Raw genomic sequence first — 16,746 nt, forward strand, 5'->3', positions numbered from 1 at the left:
GCAGGGACTCATCTTCCGGCTCAGGTCCTCAGAGCAGAAGTCCACAGTTCAGGCGTCCGGAAGTGCCTGGGCCACAGGCTTCCGGTGAGGGTCGGGAAGGATGGCGATGGCCACCATGTTCCCGGGTCTGGCACGGGTGAGGAGAGTGGAGGTTTTAGGGTCCTGGGCAGGCCGTAGTGGGGACTGAGTCTCGTCTTCCAACGCAGTCATGGAGACTGCGAGGAGCGTCCAGCTGCCTGATAGCCCAGGGCAAGGGCAGACCCAAGGAGAGATCCGTCTTGAAACATAGGAGAGTCAGGTCACATCCACTCTTTTCTGAGCCCACTGTGTGCCTGACTCGTGAGAGGACCCAATTCAGATTTCACCTGTTCCCCAGGTGGAGCTGGCTGCACCGCCTCTGTGCGCCGCTTCTCTCTGTTCTTAAGTCTCTGTTCTTATGTGTCTAATACATGTTAGGATTTCACATCGTAGATTTTTTTTTTCTTTTTTAATGCAGGCATTTCAGACTGTAAACTTCTCTCTACTTTTTTATTGCACCTCATAAGTTTTTGTATGTTGTGTTTTCGCTTGTCTCAGGATGTTTTGGAATTCCCCTTTTGATTCCTTCTTTGACCCGTTAGAGCTATTGGTTTATTCATGACCTAGAGTGTGTTCATTTTCACATATTTGTGAATTTTCCAGTTTTCCTTCTGCTGTGGATCTCTAGTTTTAGTTCATTGTGGTCAGAAAAGATACTTTGTGTGATGTTAACCTTTTTTAATTTGGTAAGACTTGTTTTGCAACCTAAGGTGATCTGTCTTGGAGAATATTCCCAGGGTGCTTGCAAAGAATATGTTCTGCTGGAATGTTCTGGATGTGTCCGTTTTGGTCCACTTGATCTATAGTGTTGTTAAGGTCTTCTGTTTACTTATTGATCTTCTGTCCAGATGTTCTATCCATTGATAGATATCCATTGATATCTATCCAATGATAGATATCCATTGAATGTGGAGTACTGAAATCTATTTTTATTGTTTTGCTGTTTCTTTCTTCAGTTCTGTCAACGTTTGCTTTGCGTGTTTGGGTGCTCTGATGTTGGCTGCATGTATGTTTATGATTGTTACATATTCCTGGTGCATTGATCCTTTTATCATTCTATAATAATGTTCCTTATCTCTTGTGACAGTTTTTGACCCAAAGCCTATTTTGGCTGACATAAGTAGTGCCATCTTTGCTCTTTGGTTACCATTTGCACGGGTTATCTTTTTTTCATCCTTTCACTTTTCAGCCTGTGTAGTCTTACATCTAAAAGGAGTCTTTTGTAACAGCTTATAGTTGGATCCTGTTTTGTTTTGTGTTTTTAATTTTTTTTAATGTTTATTTTTGACAGAGACAGAGCATGAGTGGGGGAGGGGCAGAGAGCGAGGGAGACAAATGAATCCAAATGCTAGCACAATCCAAAGCAGGCTCCAGGCCCCGAGCTGTCAGCACAGAGCCCAACGAGGGGCTCAGATGAGCCGGGAGATCATGACCTGAGCCAAAGTCGGACACTTGACCGACTGAGCCACCCAGGCGCCCCTGGATCCTGTTTTTTAATCCATCTAGCCACTCTAGTGTTTTGTTTGGAGAGTTTAGTTCATTTGTGTGTAATTACTGATCGAGAAGAACTTACTATTGCCATTTTGTTTTCTATCCATCTTGTAGCTTTTGTGTCCCTTTTTTCCTCTCTTGTTATTATCCTTTGTGTTTCATCGTTTTGTTTTGTTTGTAGAGACCGGCTTTAATCCTTTTCTCATTTTCTCTATGTATCTTCTATGGGTATTTTCTTTTTGGTTACCATTGGGCTTACATAAAGCATAATCTATTTTTTTTTTTAATTTTTTTTTTCAACGTTTATTTATTTTTGGGACAGAGAGAGACAGAGCATGAACGGGGGAGGGGCAGAGAGAGAGGGAGACACAGAATCGGAAACAGGCTCCAGGCTCTGAGCCATCAGCCCAGAGCCTGACGCGGGGCTCGAACTCACGGACCGCGAGATCGTGACCTGGCTGAAGTCGGACGCTTAACCGACTGCGCCACCCAGGCGCCCCAAAGCATAATCTATTTTAAGATGATAGCAATTTAACTCTACTGTCATTGCAAAAAAACTACTCTTTTACTCCTCCCGCTTTATGTTTTTGATGTCGCGACTGCATATTTTTATATTGCGTACCTATTAGTATATTTTGTTATTTTTTGATGTTTTTCTCTTTTAACTTCTGTACTAGCATTAAAAGTGATTTACCTGTCACTTACAATATTACACTATTCTGTATTTGTCATATATTTATCTTTAGCAGTGATCTTTATGCTTTCATATGCTTTTGTATTGTTTTCTATTGTCCTTTGGGTCCTTTGGGCTTCTTGAATTTGGATGTCCAAACTTCCCCAAATTTGGCAAGTTTCTGGCCATTTCTTTTTTTTTTTTTTTAATTTTTTTTAATGTTTTATTTATTTTTAAGACAGAGAGAGACAGAGCATGAGTGGGGATGGGGCAGAGAGAGAGGGAGACACAGAATCTGAAGCAGGCTCCAGGCTCTGAGCTGTCAGCACAGAGCCTGACGTGGGGCTCGAACTCACAAACCGTGAGATCGTGACCTGACCCGAAGTCGGACGCTCAACCGACTGAGCCACCCAGGCGCCCCTCTGGTCATCTCTTTGTATTAATTTCTTTTTTTTAGTAAGCTGTACACCTGATGTGGGGCTTGAACTCACAATCCCAAGATCAATAGTCACATGCTCCCACCGACCGAGCCAGCCAGCCACCCCTGGCCATTTCTTTAAATAAGCTTTCTGTCTCTTTTCTCCTTCTGGGACCCCATAATATTTGTGTTGGTTTGCTTGATGATGTCCCATAAGTCCCTTAGGCATGTTTCACTCTTTTTCATTCTTTTTTTTTTTTTTTTCTCTGATTGGGAAATTTCAAATCACCTGCCTTTAAGTTTACTGATTCTTTCTTCTGCTTGATCAAGTCTGCTAGTTAACCCCCATAGCGAATTTGTTTTCATTTGGTTATTGTATTCTTTAGCTCCAAAATTTCTGTTTGGTTCTTTTTAATATTTGTCTCTGTTTATATTGTCATTCCGTTCATTCACTGTCTTCCAGAGCAAATTGAACATCTTGATGACAGTTGTTTTGAATTCTTTGTCAGGTAATTCATACGCCTCTGTTTCTTAAGGGTTGGCTTCTAGAGATTTATTTTGTTTCTTTGATTGGGCCATGTTTTTTCCTGTTTCTTCATGTCCCTTGCAAATTTATGTTGAATCCAGGCTTTCAAAAAAACAGTCTGCTCTCCCAGTCTTTTTAGATTGGCTTTGTGCAAGGAAAGACCTTTAGCGGTCAGCCTGGCTAAAGATTCTGGGAGTCTCTCAAACATTTTTGTGTGGATATATCTTCTCTAGGCTGGTGCATATAAATTCTCTATTGGAAGGATTTGCTGACTTCTTATTTCAGGAGCTTCTTACCTGGTTTCTGGATTTCTCATAAAGGGAATCGGTCCATGTATTGTTGTAGAGTTGCTGTCTCCGTGGGAGAAGGGGAGTGGGGGCTTCCTGTTCCACCATCTTGCTGGCATCACTTCCTTCTCATTGCATCTTGATAGGTTTTACCCTTCTCTAGATTGGGAGTCTTCTGGGGATTAGGAACCATGCCGTCACTGTATACTCAGACTCTAACACAGGCAAGTAACTAAAATATATACAACACCATAAGAACTTTAAGGGAATGCAAAGGAAGGAGAAGATACTTCTGCTGGAGAATTTCTGGAAAGGTAGCAGTTAAGAACACATGTGCAGTTAGGGCCGTGTTCTAGTCCTAACTGCAGTCACTATGTGGGTGACCTTGGTAATTATTTAACCTCTTCTAGCCTCAGCTTCCTAAGCTATAAAGTGGGAACAGTATCAACATAACTTCTTAAGGACTAAAGGAGATTCAATGAGCTTAGTACTTAGGAAGTGTTGAGGGAATGACAGTGACAGTAGTTATTATAAAGATGTTTGTGCTTTATTTATTTCAGATGCTTGCTCTGCCAAGGCGCCACCTAGTGTCACCCTCGCTCAGCACGACATCATTCAGCCGTTTCTACAGAGGTGACAGCCCAACAGATTCCCAAAAAGACATGATTGAAATCCCTTTGCCTCCATGGCAGGAGCGAACTGATGAATCCATAGAAACCAAAAGAGCCCGGCTGCTCTATGAGAGCAGAAAGAGGGGAATGTTGGAAAACTGTATTCTGCTTAGGTAGGGAAATACGAGTCTTGGCATCGCTTGTCTCGTACTGGAGACCGCCTTTTCAGCTTCCTTCTCTCTCTTTCTCGTTTTTAGCCTCTTTGCTAAAGAATATCTGCACCACATGACAGAGAAACAGCTGAACCTGTACGATCGTCTGATTAATGAGCCCAGTAACGACTGGGATATTTACTACTGGGCCACAGGTACTGGGCATGATAAACAAGCAGCATGATATGAGAAATAGGATGGCTTGCAGTGATTTGCGTCTGGAATTGTAGCCTAGGCAATTTTTTTGCCGTTCATTCACGTAATGGACACTCAACCCAAACACTCTTCACATTCTTCAGAGTGAAGAAACGGTTTTGCAAAACAAGTGCAAAATGGTTTTGTTACTTAAAGTTCGCTGAGGCTCCGTCTGTCCCGTCCATGTTCCAGCCAGGAGTCGACGTATAGAAGCACACACCCGATTCTTTATGGATCCTTCTTGAGAAATTCTGCACCGCGCTTCTGCTTACTTTCCATTAGCCACAGTTTAGTCACATGGCTACACCTCATCATAATGAGAAAATACTGTAGTCTATGTGTCTAGCTAACTTGGGGGTTCCTTTATTATCAAGGAAAAATGAGAGAACGGGTATTAGGGGACATCGTGTCGTTTCTGTCACACTCTGGGTCTTCGGTTATTATGTTTCCACTCGATATCTGAGTCATAAAATAGACACCATTCTGTAGGTTCAACATGTAGAGTGTGATGGTACGGAGTCTAGAGGTTTATATAGCCATTGGAAAACCCACAAGGTGTGAACTATTTACGCTCTGGGCTTTTAGTATCGTTGAGTAAAGTTGTATCGTGTGGGCCTACCACAGTTTGTCTATCCATTGACCACTAGAGGGATATCATGGTATTTCCAGTTTTAGGTGATTATGAATGAAGCCACTATAAATGCGTATAGCTTTTTGTGGAAGTAGGTTTTAGTTTTTCTTGGGTAGATACCCAGGAGAAGGGTTAATGAGTCCTGTTGTAAGTGTATGTTTATGAGGAACTTTTTCTATAATGGGACAGGTAGTAAATATTTTAGGCTTTGCCGACCATATAGTCTCTGGCGTGATATTCACCTCCTGCCCTTAGAGCATGCAAACTGTCACGGACGATAGGTAAACAATTGAGTGTGACCGTGATGTAATAAGATTATTGACAGGCACTGAACCTTGGATTTCATATAATTTTCACGTGTCATGAAATGACTTTTTTCCTCAACCATTTAAAAGTCATCCTTAGCTCACAGGCCATAGTTTGCCGACTCCTGTGCAAGTGAAAGGGGCCAGGACCAAAGACTGACCATACAAACTGTATGATTCCATTTGTAGGATATTCTGGGAAAGGCAAAAGTGTAGGGGCATAAAACAGACCAGTGATTGCCAGGGACTAGGTGTGAAGTTCCACATCCTTACCAGCACTTGGTATTATCAGGGTTTTGTTCTTGTTTTTAGCCACTCTAAGTAAGGAGTATGCAGTGGTATTTTACTGTAGTGAATTGGCATGGCTCTGATAATTAAGGATATTGAGGCTCTTTTTTCAGTGTTTATTTGCCATTCCTATATCTTTGCTGATATGTCTCTTCAAATCTTACCCCACCTTTGTTTTTTTTCTTAATTGGGCTTGTTTTCTAATTGAGTTTTGAGTGTTCTGTATGTTGGATTCAAGTCCTTTATCAGATGATGTGTCTTACAGATTTCTTTTTACTTGTCCATGGCTTGTCTTTTCATTTTCTTAACATTATTTTTCGAAGAGCAGGTTTTTTTTTTTTTTTAATGTTTATTTATGTTTGATAAAGAGAGAGAGAGTGTGAGTGGGGGAAGGACAGAGAGAGAGAGAGAGAGAGAGAGAGAGAGAGTCACAGAATCTGAAGCAGGCTCCAGGCTCTGAGCTGTCAGCACAGAGACCAACTTGGGGCTCAAACTCGTGACCCGTGATATCATGACCCAAGCTGAAGTTGGAGGCTTAACCCACTGAGCCAACCAGGAGCCCTGCAAAGAGCAGTTTTTAATTTTGGTGATGTACCATGTTTTATTGGGTGATTTAGTGGATTGTGCGTTTGATACTGTATCTCAGAACTCTGCCTGATTCAAAGTCACAAAGATTTTTGCCGTTTTCTTCTAGGAATTGTATAGGTTTAGAATCACCTGTTCAGTTTCTCTAAAAAAACAAAAAAATCCTACTTGGATTTTGATTGGAGTTGTGTTAAATCAACAGATCAATTTGGAAAAATTTGTTTTAGCAATTTAGAATTGTCTGATCTATGACCATGCTGTATTTCTATTTATTTAGGCCTTTGACTTCTTTAATCAGCAAGTTCTCTATCGTTGCATAACAGAGTACCCCAAAACTTACTGACTTAAAACAAACCCACCTTTATTATCTCATCGTTGCTGTGGGTCTGGAATCCAGGCATGGCTTAGCTGGGTCCTGTGCCTTATTCTGTCACGAGGTTATAGTCAAGGTGTCAGCCTGGGTTCGGGAGTCTCCTATGGAGGCTCAGCTAGGGAAGGAGCTGCTTCAAGTTCTCTCTGCTGTTGGCAGAATGAAGTGCCTCACAGGTTCCCCACCTGCAGGCCTGAGTTCCTTGCTGGCTGTTGCCTGGAGGCTGCCTTCTGTTCGTTGTCACCAGCGCCTCTCCCACTTGGCAGCTTGCTTCTTTGGAGCCTGCCAGCTGAGAAGGCGACAAGAGGAGTCCGCTAGTATGACGGAAGTCTCAGTGTTTTGTAACATAATCCCAGAAATGACATTCTGTTATCCTCACCACGTTCTGTTGGTTAGAATTAAAGAGTTTGGTCCAGCGCAGAGTGGGGATGGGGATCACACAAGAGCTTGATACCAAGAGGGGGACCTCAGTGGGGGCCATCCTAGAAGTCTGACTGCTACAATCCGTGTGGTGGAGTTTTCAGTGTTATTTTGGACATCTTTTGCTGGATTTATACCTAGGTAGTTCATGTATTTTGGCGCTGTTATAAATGGTACTTTAAGAAAAGCTTCCAATCTCCCATTGTTGGTGGAATGTCAGAGTATAATTGATTTTTGTATCCTGTGACCTTGCTAAGCTCACTCAGTTCTAGAAGCTATTTTGTAGATTCTTCGGGATTTTCCATGTAGACAGTTGTGTCATTTGTGAAGAGAGATGTTTTTTTTTTTCTTCTTTTCCAGTCTGTATTGTACCCCCTTTATATCTTTAATTTGCTTTATTGAACTATCTGGGATGTCTCGTATGCTGAATAGCAGCAGTGACAGCAGGCATCCTTGCTTTGTTCCCACTGTTGGGGGGAAGTATTCAGTCTTTCACCATTAAATATAATGTTAGCTGGGCGCCTGGGTGGCTCAGTCGGTGAAGTGTCCGACTTCGGCTCAGGTCGTGATCTCATTGCTCGTGAGTTTGAGCCCCGCATCAGGCTCTCTGCTGTTATCACAGAGCCCGCTTCACATCCTCTGTCCTCCTCTTTCTCTGCCCTCCCCCTGCTTGTGTGTGCATGCATGTGTGCGTGCTCTCAAAAACGAACATTAAATAAATAAATAAATAAATAAATAAATAAATAAGTTAGCTGTAGGTTAGTTGTAAATTCCTTTTATCAGATTGAGAAAATTTCCTTCTGGTTCTAGTATTTTGAGTGTTTTTCCATAGATACTGAATTTTGTCAGGTGCTTTCTAGGCATTTCTGTAGAAATGATCATTTTTTGGTCATATGACTTTTTCCCTTTAGTTTATTGATATGAATTTTTGACTGATTGGTTTTCAAATATTGAACCAACCTTGCATTACCATGCTAAACCCCACCTGGGCTTGATAGGTATTTGATTTGCTAATATTTTGAAGATCTTTGTATCTGTCTTCATGAGGGTTTTGGTGGGTAGTTATCTTGTAACGTCATCTGGTTTTGATGGGGGTCGTGCTGTCTTCATAAAATGAGTTGTGAAGTGTTCTCCTTTGTCATTTCCTGGAAGAGTATATAAAATTGGTATTATTTCTTCCTTAAATGTTTGGTAGAATGTGCTAGGGAAGCCATCTGGATCTGAGCTTTTCCCCATTGGAAGTTTTTAACTGTGAAGTCTGATGTTTTATTTTTTACTAGCTGTGGAACAATTCCTGTTACCTGTTTCTTCTTGGACGAGATTTGTTAGTTTGTGTGTCTTTAATAAGTGCCCATTATCATAAGCTGTTAAATCTAAGTTGTGGTAGTATTCCCTTTCTCTTTGAATGTCTGAAGAGCCGTAGTGAGGTCCCTCCTTTATTTTTGATGATTTATGGGTTTTTCTTTTTTTCTTGATCAGTCTGGCTAAAAGTTTATCAATTTTATTTATTTTTTCAGAGAACCAGCGTTTGATTTCATTGATTTTCTCTATTTTTCTTTTTCTAATTCCATTGATTGCTGCTCATTATTTCCTTTTTTCTGCTTGTGTTTGGCTTAATTTGCTCTTATTTTTTTAGTTTTTTAAGGGGGAGGTTGAGCTCAATGATTTGAGACCACCTTTTCTACTATACACATTTAATGCTGTGAATTTCCCTCTAAGCACTGCTTTAGCTGCATGTTGCCACTTTGGATATGTTAATGTTTTCATTTGCATTCAGTTCAGATTATTTTCTAATTTCCTTTCTGACTTCCTCTTTGATCCGTGAGTTATTTAGAAGTTTCCAGATATTTCTCTGTTATTGATTCCATTGTGACCACAGAACGTATGTTGTATAGTTTTGGTTAAGTTTCTTGAAATTTGTTTTATGGCCTGAACTGTGGTCATGATACTTGATAAATGTTTCACGTGCACTTATTTGAACATAACAGGTCTTTTGCACCTGCGGGTGAAGTGTGTTGTAAATGTCAACTAGGTCAGCTTGGTTGATACTATTCTTCGTGTCCTCATATTCTGACTGGTTTTCTCTGTACATATCCTGTCAACTAATCAGAGAAGAGTGTCAGAATCTCCAGTTGTAATTGTGGATTTGTCTGTTACTCCTTTCAATTCTCTCAGTTTTTCCTTCATGTGTCTTGTAGCTCTGTGGTGTGTGAAAACATATTTAGGATTATTGTATTGATGAATTGATTCTTTTACCATTATATAATGGCTCTTTCTGTCTTTTTTTTTTTTAAGTTTATTCATTTTCAAGAGAGAGCACGAAAAAAACCACACGTGATTATGTTAGAACCACCTAGATAATTTTCCTGTCTTGAGGTTAGCCGTCTTGAGGTATACAGCCTGATCACGATAAGTGAAGACCATTGTGCCCACAATCCTGAAGATTATGCAGGCCCTGTACACCAGGGGACTGGGAAATACTGAGGGCCAACTTAGAAGTCTGCTTCCCACACCATTCTTTTCCTTTGAACCTGTATTTGTCTTTATATGTATTTTTTAAATTTATTTAAGTAGTCTCTACACCCAGAGTGGGGCTCAGACTCACAAACCTGAGACCCGAGAGTCGCATGCTCTACCAACTGAGTCAGCCAGGTGCCCCATATCTTTGTCTTTATGTTTAGTTTGAGCTTCTTATCGATAGCATATGTAGTCTCTTTTTCACTCAATCTTATGGTCTCTGTCTTTCCACTGGTGTGTTATATATCATTAAGGAGCAATGTGGTTGAATTAAAATCTACCACCTTTGTTTCCTGTTTTTTTCCATCTGTTCTTTTTCCTTTCCCCCTCTATTTCCATGTTTGTTTGTTTTTTAGCATTTTAAATTTCATACGACCTCTATTGTTGGTTTATTATTTATACCTCTCGCTATAATTTTTCTAGTGATTGCCGTAGGGTTTACAACCTACATCCTTAATCACAGTGTCTCTTCAAGTAATCTTATACTGAATTGTGTATGATGTAAGAACTTCACAGTAATATACTCCCAAATCCTCCCTCCCATCTTTTGTGACGCTCTTGACATACTTTTTACTTCTACTTACGCTGTAAGTCTATACTACACTTCTCCTGCTTCACTTTAGACAGTTATCTTTAGAGCAGTTTAAAATAAGGAAAAGAGTACATTATATTTTACATTCGTGTATAGATAATTATAACCCTCATATGTGTTGTGTATATGACAACAATATGTAACACGATGTGTCACATATATTTTATATTTACCTTTGTGTTATCTCTGGAGATCCTCATTTCTTTGCATAGATCCATGTTTCTATCTGATATCATATTCCTTCTGCCTAAAGAACTTCCTTTAATATTTCTTGCAGTGCAGGTCTACTATTAGGAATTTTCTCTGCTTTTGTCATTTTTAAGGGATACTTTCTTTCACTGGGTATAGAATTATAGGTTCACGGTATTTTCTTTCAGCACTTTGCAGGGGCACATTTCATTTGCCAGGCTGTTAGTGTGCAGGGTTGAGTCGGTCTGGTCAGGAGTTGAGCTGGATTTGGGTTTGTTTTGATTACCTTCATCACAGCATTAACTTCAAATTCTGGCTACTGTTTTCTGGTTTGCATGGTTTCTGACAAGAGGTCTGCTGTGTCTTTTTTTATTCCTTTGTATGCAGTGTGTCATTTGTTTCTGAATGTTTTCAGCGTTTCATCTTTGGTTGTTAGCTGCTTGGACATGATGTGTCTTGATGTTTGTTTTTGGGGTTTTTCTGCTTGGGTTCTCTGGGAATGTTGGATCCCATTACTCCATTTAATATTACCCCACAGCTTTTGGATTCTGTTTTGTGTCTTTAACCCTTTTTTTCTTTGTTTTCTTTTTTTTTCTTTTTAAAATATTTATTTATTTAAGTAATCCCTACACCGACATGGGGCTTGAACTCACACCACAGAGATCAAGAGTCGCTTGTTCTTCCCACTGAGCCAGCCAGGCACCCCAACTCTTTTCTTTTTATGTATCAGTTTGAAGAATTTTTATTGGGTAATATTGATTGATCTGTCTTCCAGTTCCCCAAATGTTGAATCTCTTGATGAGCCTGTTGAGGTCAATCTGCTTTTTTGCTACTGTATTTTTATTTTTAACATTAACGTTTAACTTTTACAGTTTCTAACTCTCTGCTGAAGTTGCTTATCTGTTCCTACACTTTGTCTACTTTTTCTACTAGAGCCTTTAACATACTAGTTACTTGAAATTCCCTAATAGTTGTAAAATCTGGGTCATCCATGAGTGTTTTTCTGTTGATTGCTTTGTCCCTTCACAGTGTGTTGTGTTTTTCCTCTTTTGTGTGCATGTGTGTCATAATTTTCAATAGAATGTTGGACGTTATGCAGAAAACACTAAAGACTAAAGTAGATAGTATTTATATATGCCTAGAAATGGGCACACTTCTACTAGGCTATTAGATGGGGATCAAATCAGTCTAGTTAGGAGTCAAGCTCCCTTAGATTCTGTTTTGGTTTTGGTTTTTTAAATAGGCTCCACGTCAAGCGTGGAGCCCAGTGCAGGGCTTGAACTCACAACCCTGAGATCAAGACCTGAGCTGAGATCAAGAGTCCGACGCTTAACCAACTGAACCATCCAGGTACCCCTAAATTCTGTTACTGCTTTGGTTCCCTTCACTGCACCACGAGCCTCTGTTGCTACCATGTCCTTAGAGTAGGGGCTGAGTTTCCAGAGGCATATCTCAATGTTCCCCTTCTATGCTCAGCATTGTGCCTTCCTTGTATTTCTGTGCCTCAAAAGGGATCTCTCCATGCTCTGTCCTTCCCCAGCCATAGATTCCTGTCGCGCCCACTCGGTGCTTCCCTCCCTTGGGGCAAGGAAAGTTGGGAGGGCATTCTCTGTTATCCTGGTTCACATTCAGTCCCTGTGGCCCTGGGCTCCCAGGGGTGGACTTTCTCTGGCTCTGCCTGTCCCACAGGAATAGAATTTTTTTCCTTTTCCCTTTTTACCCCTGTAGGAGACTGGATTTGGAGACCTAGTCTCAGTCTCTTAAGGCTTTTATTCTTGAGAGGAGAAGGGTTGGGCTGGGCTTTATGCTTTTTTTTTTTTTTTGCACTGTTGGCCGCTCCCCTCCTCCTGGCCTGCCTCACTGAGGCAGGCATTCTCCGGCTTCCTGCTCTGAACCTAGTCTTTGTCAGGAGCGCATTCTGGAGGTCTGTTGACAACAGCCTGCAGGGTGTGAACTCCCCTGGTGTCTGTGGCCCACACTTGGCTCAGAGCAGTTTGTTCAAAATTGTAGCCAAACTCTTCTTACCTGTTCATGGGGTATCCGATGTCTCTTCTTCCCACACCTGTCTCGGGCGAGCAGGTGCCCATGTGCAGTTTCTCCTTTGAGGGGCTTCTCTTCCCTTACATTTTATTCTACTTGGTTGCCCCGCGACCTCCGTTCTCTGACGACTTAACAGAAAGTCGTGCTCTTTGTATTTTATCTGGCTTTTGTTGTCAGGATGAGCGCAGTGTTCTCTTGAACTTTCACTGTCTTTGGGGGAAGCCTGAATCTCCTGGACTTTATTTTCACCGCCACAGAAAACAGATGCCAGGTCCATTGGATGCTGGGCTCTGTGCTGAGTGAGGGGGAATCGGGCATTGTTTTGAGGAATTCCCTCTCCCAGCATTGTGGTCTTGATAGGGGGGTCATTCTCCAGCACGTTATTACCCAAGCTTTCCCAGCGGGAGGCTTTGCTTGTAATTTGAACCTTAGGTGAGTGTCTCAAGTTGGAGAGAGAGGTTGGAGGTGAAGGTGCTTACTGGGATTCCCTCGTGTGCTCCCAAGATGACGCTCTTGTGTTTCTGCCCTCGATGCTGTTCCATTGTCTGTCCATTCAAGTCTGGTTCTCCGGGTTTATGTCCATTTTGCGTGCATAGCCTTGCAATGCATTCCTTTTTGCTTAAGTCAGTAGAGCTACTAGTTTGTCAGCTACAACTGAGGATTTTTGCCTCAGGAAGTCCATAGGCTGGAAGGGGAAACACAACACCCAGAAAACCAGAGAATACCAAGTGCAGAGCAAATCGGTGCAGCTGAGCTGGGACGGTCCAGGGGTCGGCAAACTTGTCCCTAAAAGACCAGACGGTGAATACTTTTTGTCTTGTGGCCATACGGTCTCTGTTGCGGCTACTCAACCTTGCCGTGGTAGTGCCACAACAGCCACGGACAGTGTGTCAACAGATGGGAGCGGCTGTTCCGATAGTACTGGTTACAAATACGGGCTGCCGTAGTTTGCCGACTCCCGGTGGAGGCTGCCATGTATACTTAGAGGGAGGATGGAGACAGTCTATGTATCTACTGGTTCTTTGCCAAGGCTAGAGTTTCAGGTTTCAAGGTCCTTGTGCCTGAGTATTGACTGACATTCTTTCTGTCTATCCTTCTCTTGCAGAAGCAAAACCAGCCCCAGAAATCTTTGAAAACGAAGTCATGACGATGCTCAGAGACTTCGCTAAAAACAAAAACAAAGAGCAGAGACTGCGTGCCCCGGATCTTGAATACCTCTTTGAAAAGCCTTGTTGAGCTGTGCACCGCTGCCTGCCACGGGGGCTCAGTCCACAGGCCCTAACATGATAGGCAACGGCCTTGACTTCCTGCCTCTCCCTAGACAGCCCACCCAGACCGTTCGGCTTGCCTCCAATGATGGACCCATCTTTCAGGCCGTGTAAATGTTCAGTTTGACTCATTCTGACAATTTTGTGCAGTTTTTACGCCTCAGAAGTGGTTGTCAGGGTTGCTGGCACTCAGGTCCATTTCTGTGGCTGCTGTCTCTGGAGGCAGGCCTCTGCCACAGGAGGGCACTGTAGGTTAGCGATGGGCCTGGCTCACTGCTTCAGCCACGAGGGGTGTGTGCTCAGTGGAAAGAGGCAGCCAGCTACCGGTCCCTGAGCAGCCCAGGGCCTCATTCAAGTGAAATTCCCCCTTCCTGCCCCCAGTGTGGTCCTTTCTACCAAGGGAAGTGGATCCAAGCCCCCTGAGCTGAATCGTTCAAAGGCACCGCAGGCAGAATGAGGGCAGCAAGCAGGAATGTGTGGGCCGAAAGGTAATTAAACCGAAAGGTAATTAAATATTAAAGAATATTTCACAAAGGAAAATCACAATGCCCCAGCCCTCGCACCATGGTTTTAATGTTGTCTATTCTCACATCATCCGTAGTCCTTTGTCTCTAGAGTGTTACAGAGTCCCAACTACAGGTTTTATTTCCATGTAGCACGGTGGCAAACTTTTTCTGCATTTCTACGGTCTTGCCAATTACTTTGGCAAGTAACTTGTCAGTTTGTAGTTGACAAAGTAACAACACATGAGAAATAGCATCTTCGAGTGAATTAGTGGGAAGTGTTGAGCCCTGGAGCCCGGGAGACTCCTGTGTGGCCAGCAGTGGTGTCGCTGGAGGGGTTTTGCCCTCAGAACTGTAATCCAGTCAGAGCAGTAGTGACCCGGACTGCGCCAGGACCTTCTGAAGGTGTGGACCTCACGAAGGCAGGCCGGGATTGACGAGCACGCGGTGGGTGATCACAGGAGATGCCTGCAGAGAGGAAGTGGGGGCTTCCAGTTTTGGGGAGCCGTAGGGTTCCCATAGAGCCTCCTCGTGGTCCTTCCTGCCTTTCAGTGCCTCCAGCTGAGGAGAGAAGAGAACCAGTCTTTACTTATAGGACTTCGTGAAAGCCTCACAGCCTCACAGCGCCCCTATGGAAAAGTGGTGTCATGCTAATTTTGTAGATGAGAAAGTGGGCTCAGAGTCATTTGTCCAAGGTCAAGTAGCTATTCGTTCATAATTCACGGTCTCCTTTAGGGGCACCTAAAGTTAAGCATCCAGTTTCAGCTCAGGGAATGATCTCACGGTTCATGAGTTCAAGCTCCATGTCGGGCTCTTTGCTGACAGTGCAGAGCCTGCTTGGGATGCTGTCTGTCTGTCTGTCTCTCCCTCTCTCTCTGCCCCTCCCCCACTCACACTTTCTGTCTCAAAAATAAAAAAGCAAGAGGAAAAGCTCGTAAAGCCCTTATGTGCCCTCCCCCACCCCCCCAGCACACTAGTTCTCAGTAGATATTAGGTGTCAGTGCTTGGTCATGGGCCCCTGAGGCCTGAGAGTTCAAGCTGTCTCCTAACACAGATTGCCTGGCATGTCCGTGAGGTCACCGGAGCTCGTGCAGGGCTGTCTCCTGCGCAGGTGGTAGGAAAGGGCAACCTGTTAAAGACCCGCACACTATCTTCCCAGCCAGTGAAGACAGAAACCCCCCTGGGGGTGAGAAGCACTCTCCCCGAGGCAAGGAGTAGGAGTGACCGTTGGGAGGCAGCAGCAGGGCCAATGAGAAGGCGTCCCCTGGCCACCCTTGGGCCTCCTGGTGAACCGTGGGGAGGGCGTTAGATGGAGGGTTTGTATAGAGATCAAAGTGGATGTGAGAAGTACACACGAACCGGGCAGTGACTGACTCGTCTGTTCTGGGCGCTTGTGCAACCCACCCCACCAGCCTAGTATGCAGCGTGAGCTCTTTTCCCCTGGGGTCTGATCTCTCTTCACCCTGATTGTGTCTCATTTAATGTAATGTTAAGCTCAGGCCGCCTCCACCTGGGAATGGCATGCTTCTAAAAGGGATTGTTTTCCTCCCGGGCTGCTGGCTTGTGTCATCTCTGAGAGCGAAGGATCTTGCTCACTTCAGCTGCCCACTGTCAGACTCAGGGGTGCTATGTCAACAGTTTTTCCCTTTATTAGGCATTAACTGAAACTAGGCCGGCACAGTGCATTTTTTAAAAATTAATAAACATCTAGCAAGGGCCTGCAGCCCCCCAAGGATCTGTGGTGAACAGGAGCTTGACCCATAGCTCTCAGTCTGACCCCTCAGTGCTCAGTGGCCTCATTGCGGGCCAGAGCCGGGCAGATGAGCGTCTGGCCCGTGAGTCCTGCCATTACAGGCTGCCAGGTGACGCATCACGTTGGGTCATAAAGGCTTTTCTCTTCCATTCGTTCCTCTCTCCATCATCTTAAGCCTTCAGAAGGCACAAGCCAAACACCTTTGCCCCAGCTCTGTTGCCTTGGGGTACATCTGTTGGGGTCACTGTGGACATGCCTCTCGCTGGCTTTGAGCCCCATCTGTAGATGATCTGGTCCGACTCGTAGCTCTAGCCAGGGTGCCACAGACAGGCACCTGCTTCATACTTTGAAACGTCCCCAGGGGAAGAGATTGCACCGGCAGAATTAAGAGTCCCGTCTGCCCATCTGCCGCCACTGCTATGGCGAGATGGAGAGGAAGGGTCCACGGGATGGAAGCTGGGCAGCCTAACGTGGCGAGCAGGTCTGGGAGACTTCTGAGCTGTCAGGTCCCCGTCGGCACAGCCTAGTGTGTCTGACGGGTTGGGCTCGCCATCCTGTGGCCGTCGGGGGGGTGATGCCTATCAGCTTCCAAACGGCTTCCAGTTAAGCCACCTGTTGACAGGCACTTCCGTTTGCCGGGGAGCCCTCTGGGAGGGAGGTCACGTGCAGAATCTTCCCCAGTCGGTCGGGTAGAATGGCGCCGGTGGGACAGGTGGCCTGACGCAAAGGCTGCTCTTTCAGCTTCGAGAACCACGTGTCTGTGAGCGGTCTGACGTTTTTTAAGGTGGCATATA

General features: G+C 43.9%; 1 protein-coding gene across 2 annotated transcripts; it reads left to right on the top strand.

The window, feature by feature from the left end:
* Positions 1-4: 4 nt before the first annotated feature.
* SDHAF2 (succinate dehydrogenase complex assembly factor 2) lies at positions 5-13,827 on the top strand. 2 transcript variants are annotated; one of them, XM_045485477.1, is made up of 5 exons: positions 52-136; positions 3,620-3,697; positions 4,034-4,257; positions 4,342-4,451; positions 13,534-13,827. In XM_045485477.1, the coding sequence occupies exons 1-5, from the start codon at positions 101-103 to the stop codon at positions 13,662-13,664; spliced, it is 579 nt and encodes a 192-aa protein (XP_045341433.1). In that variant the 5' UTR covers positions 52-100; the 3' UTR covers positions 13,665-13,827. The 2 variants fall into 2 exon arrangements, with proteins under 2 accessions (XP_045341434.1, XP_045341433.1); XM_045485478.1 differs by lacking the exon at positions 3,620-3,697 and having other exon boundaries at positions 5-136.
* Positions 13,828-16,746: the final 2,919 nt, after the last annotated feature.

The sequence above is a fragment of the Leopardus geoffroyi genome, chromosome D1 (assembly GCF_018350155.1).
Source record: "Leopardus geoffroyi isolate Oge1 chromosome D1, O.geoffroyi_Oge1_pat1.0, whole genome shotgun sequence".
NCBI lineage: Eukaryota > Metazoa > Chordata > Mammalia > Carnivora > Felidae > Leopardus > Leopardus geoffroyi.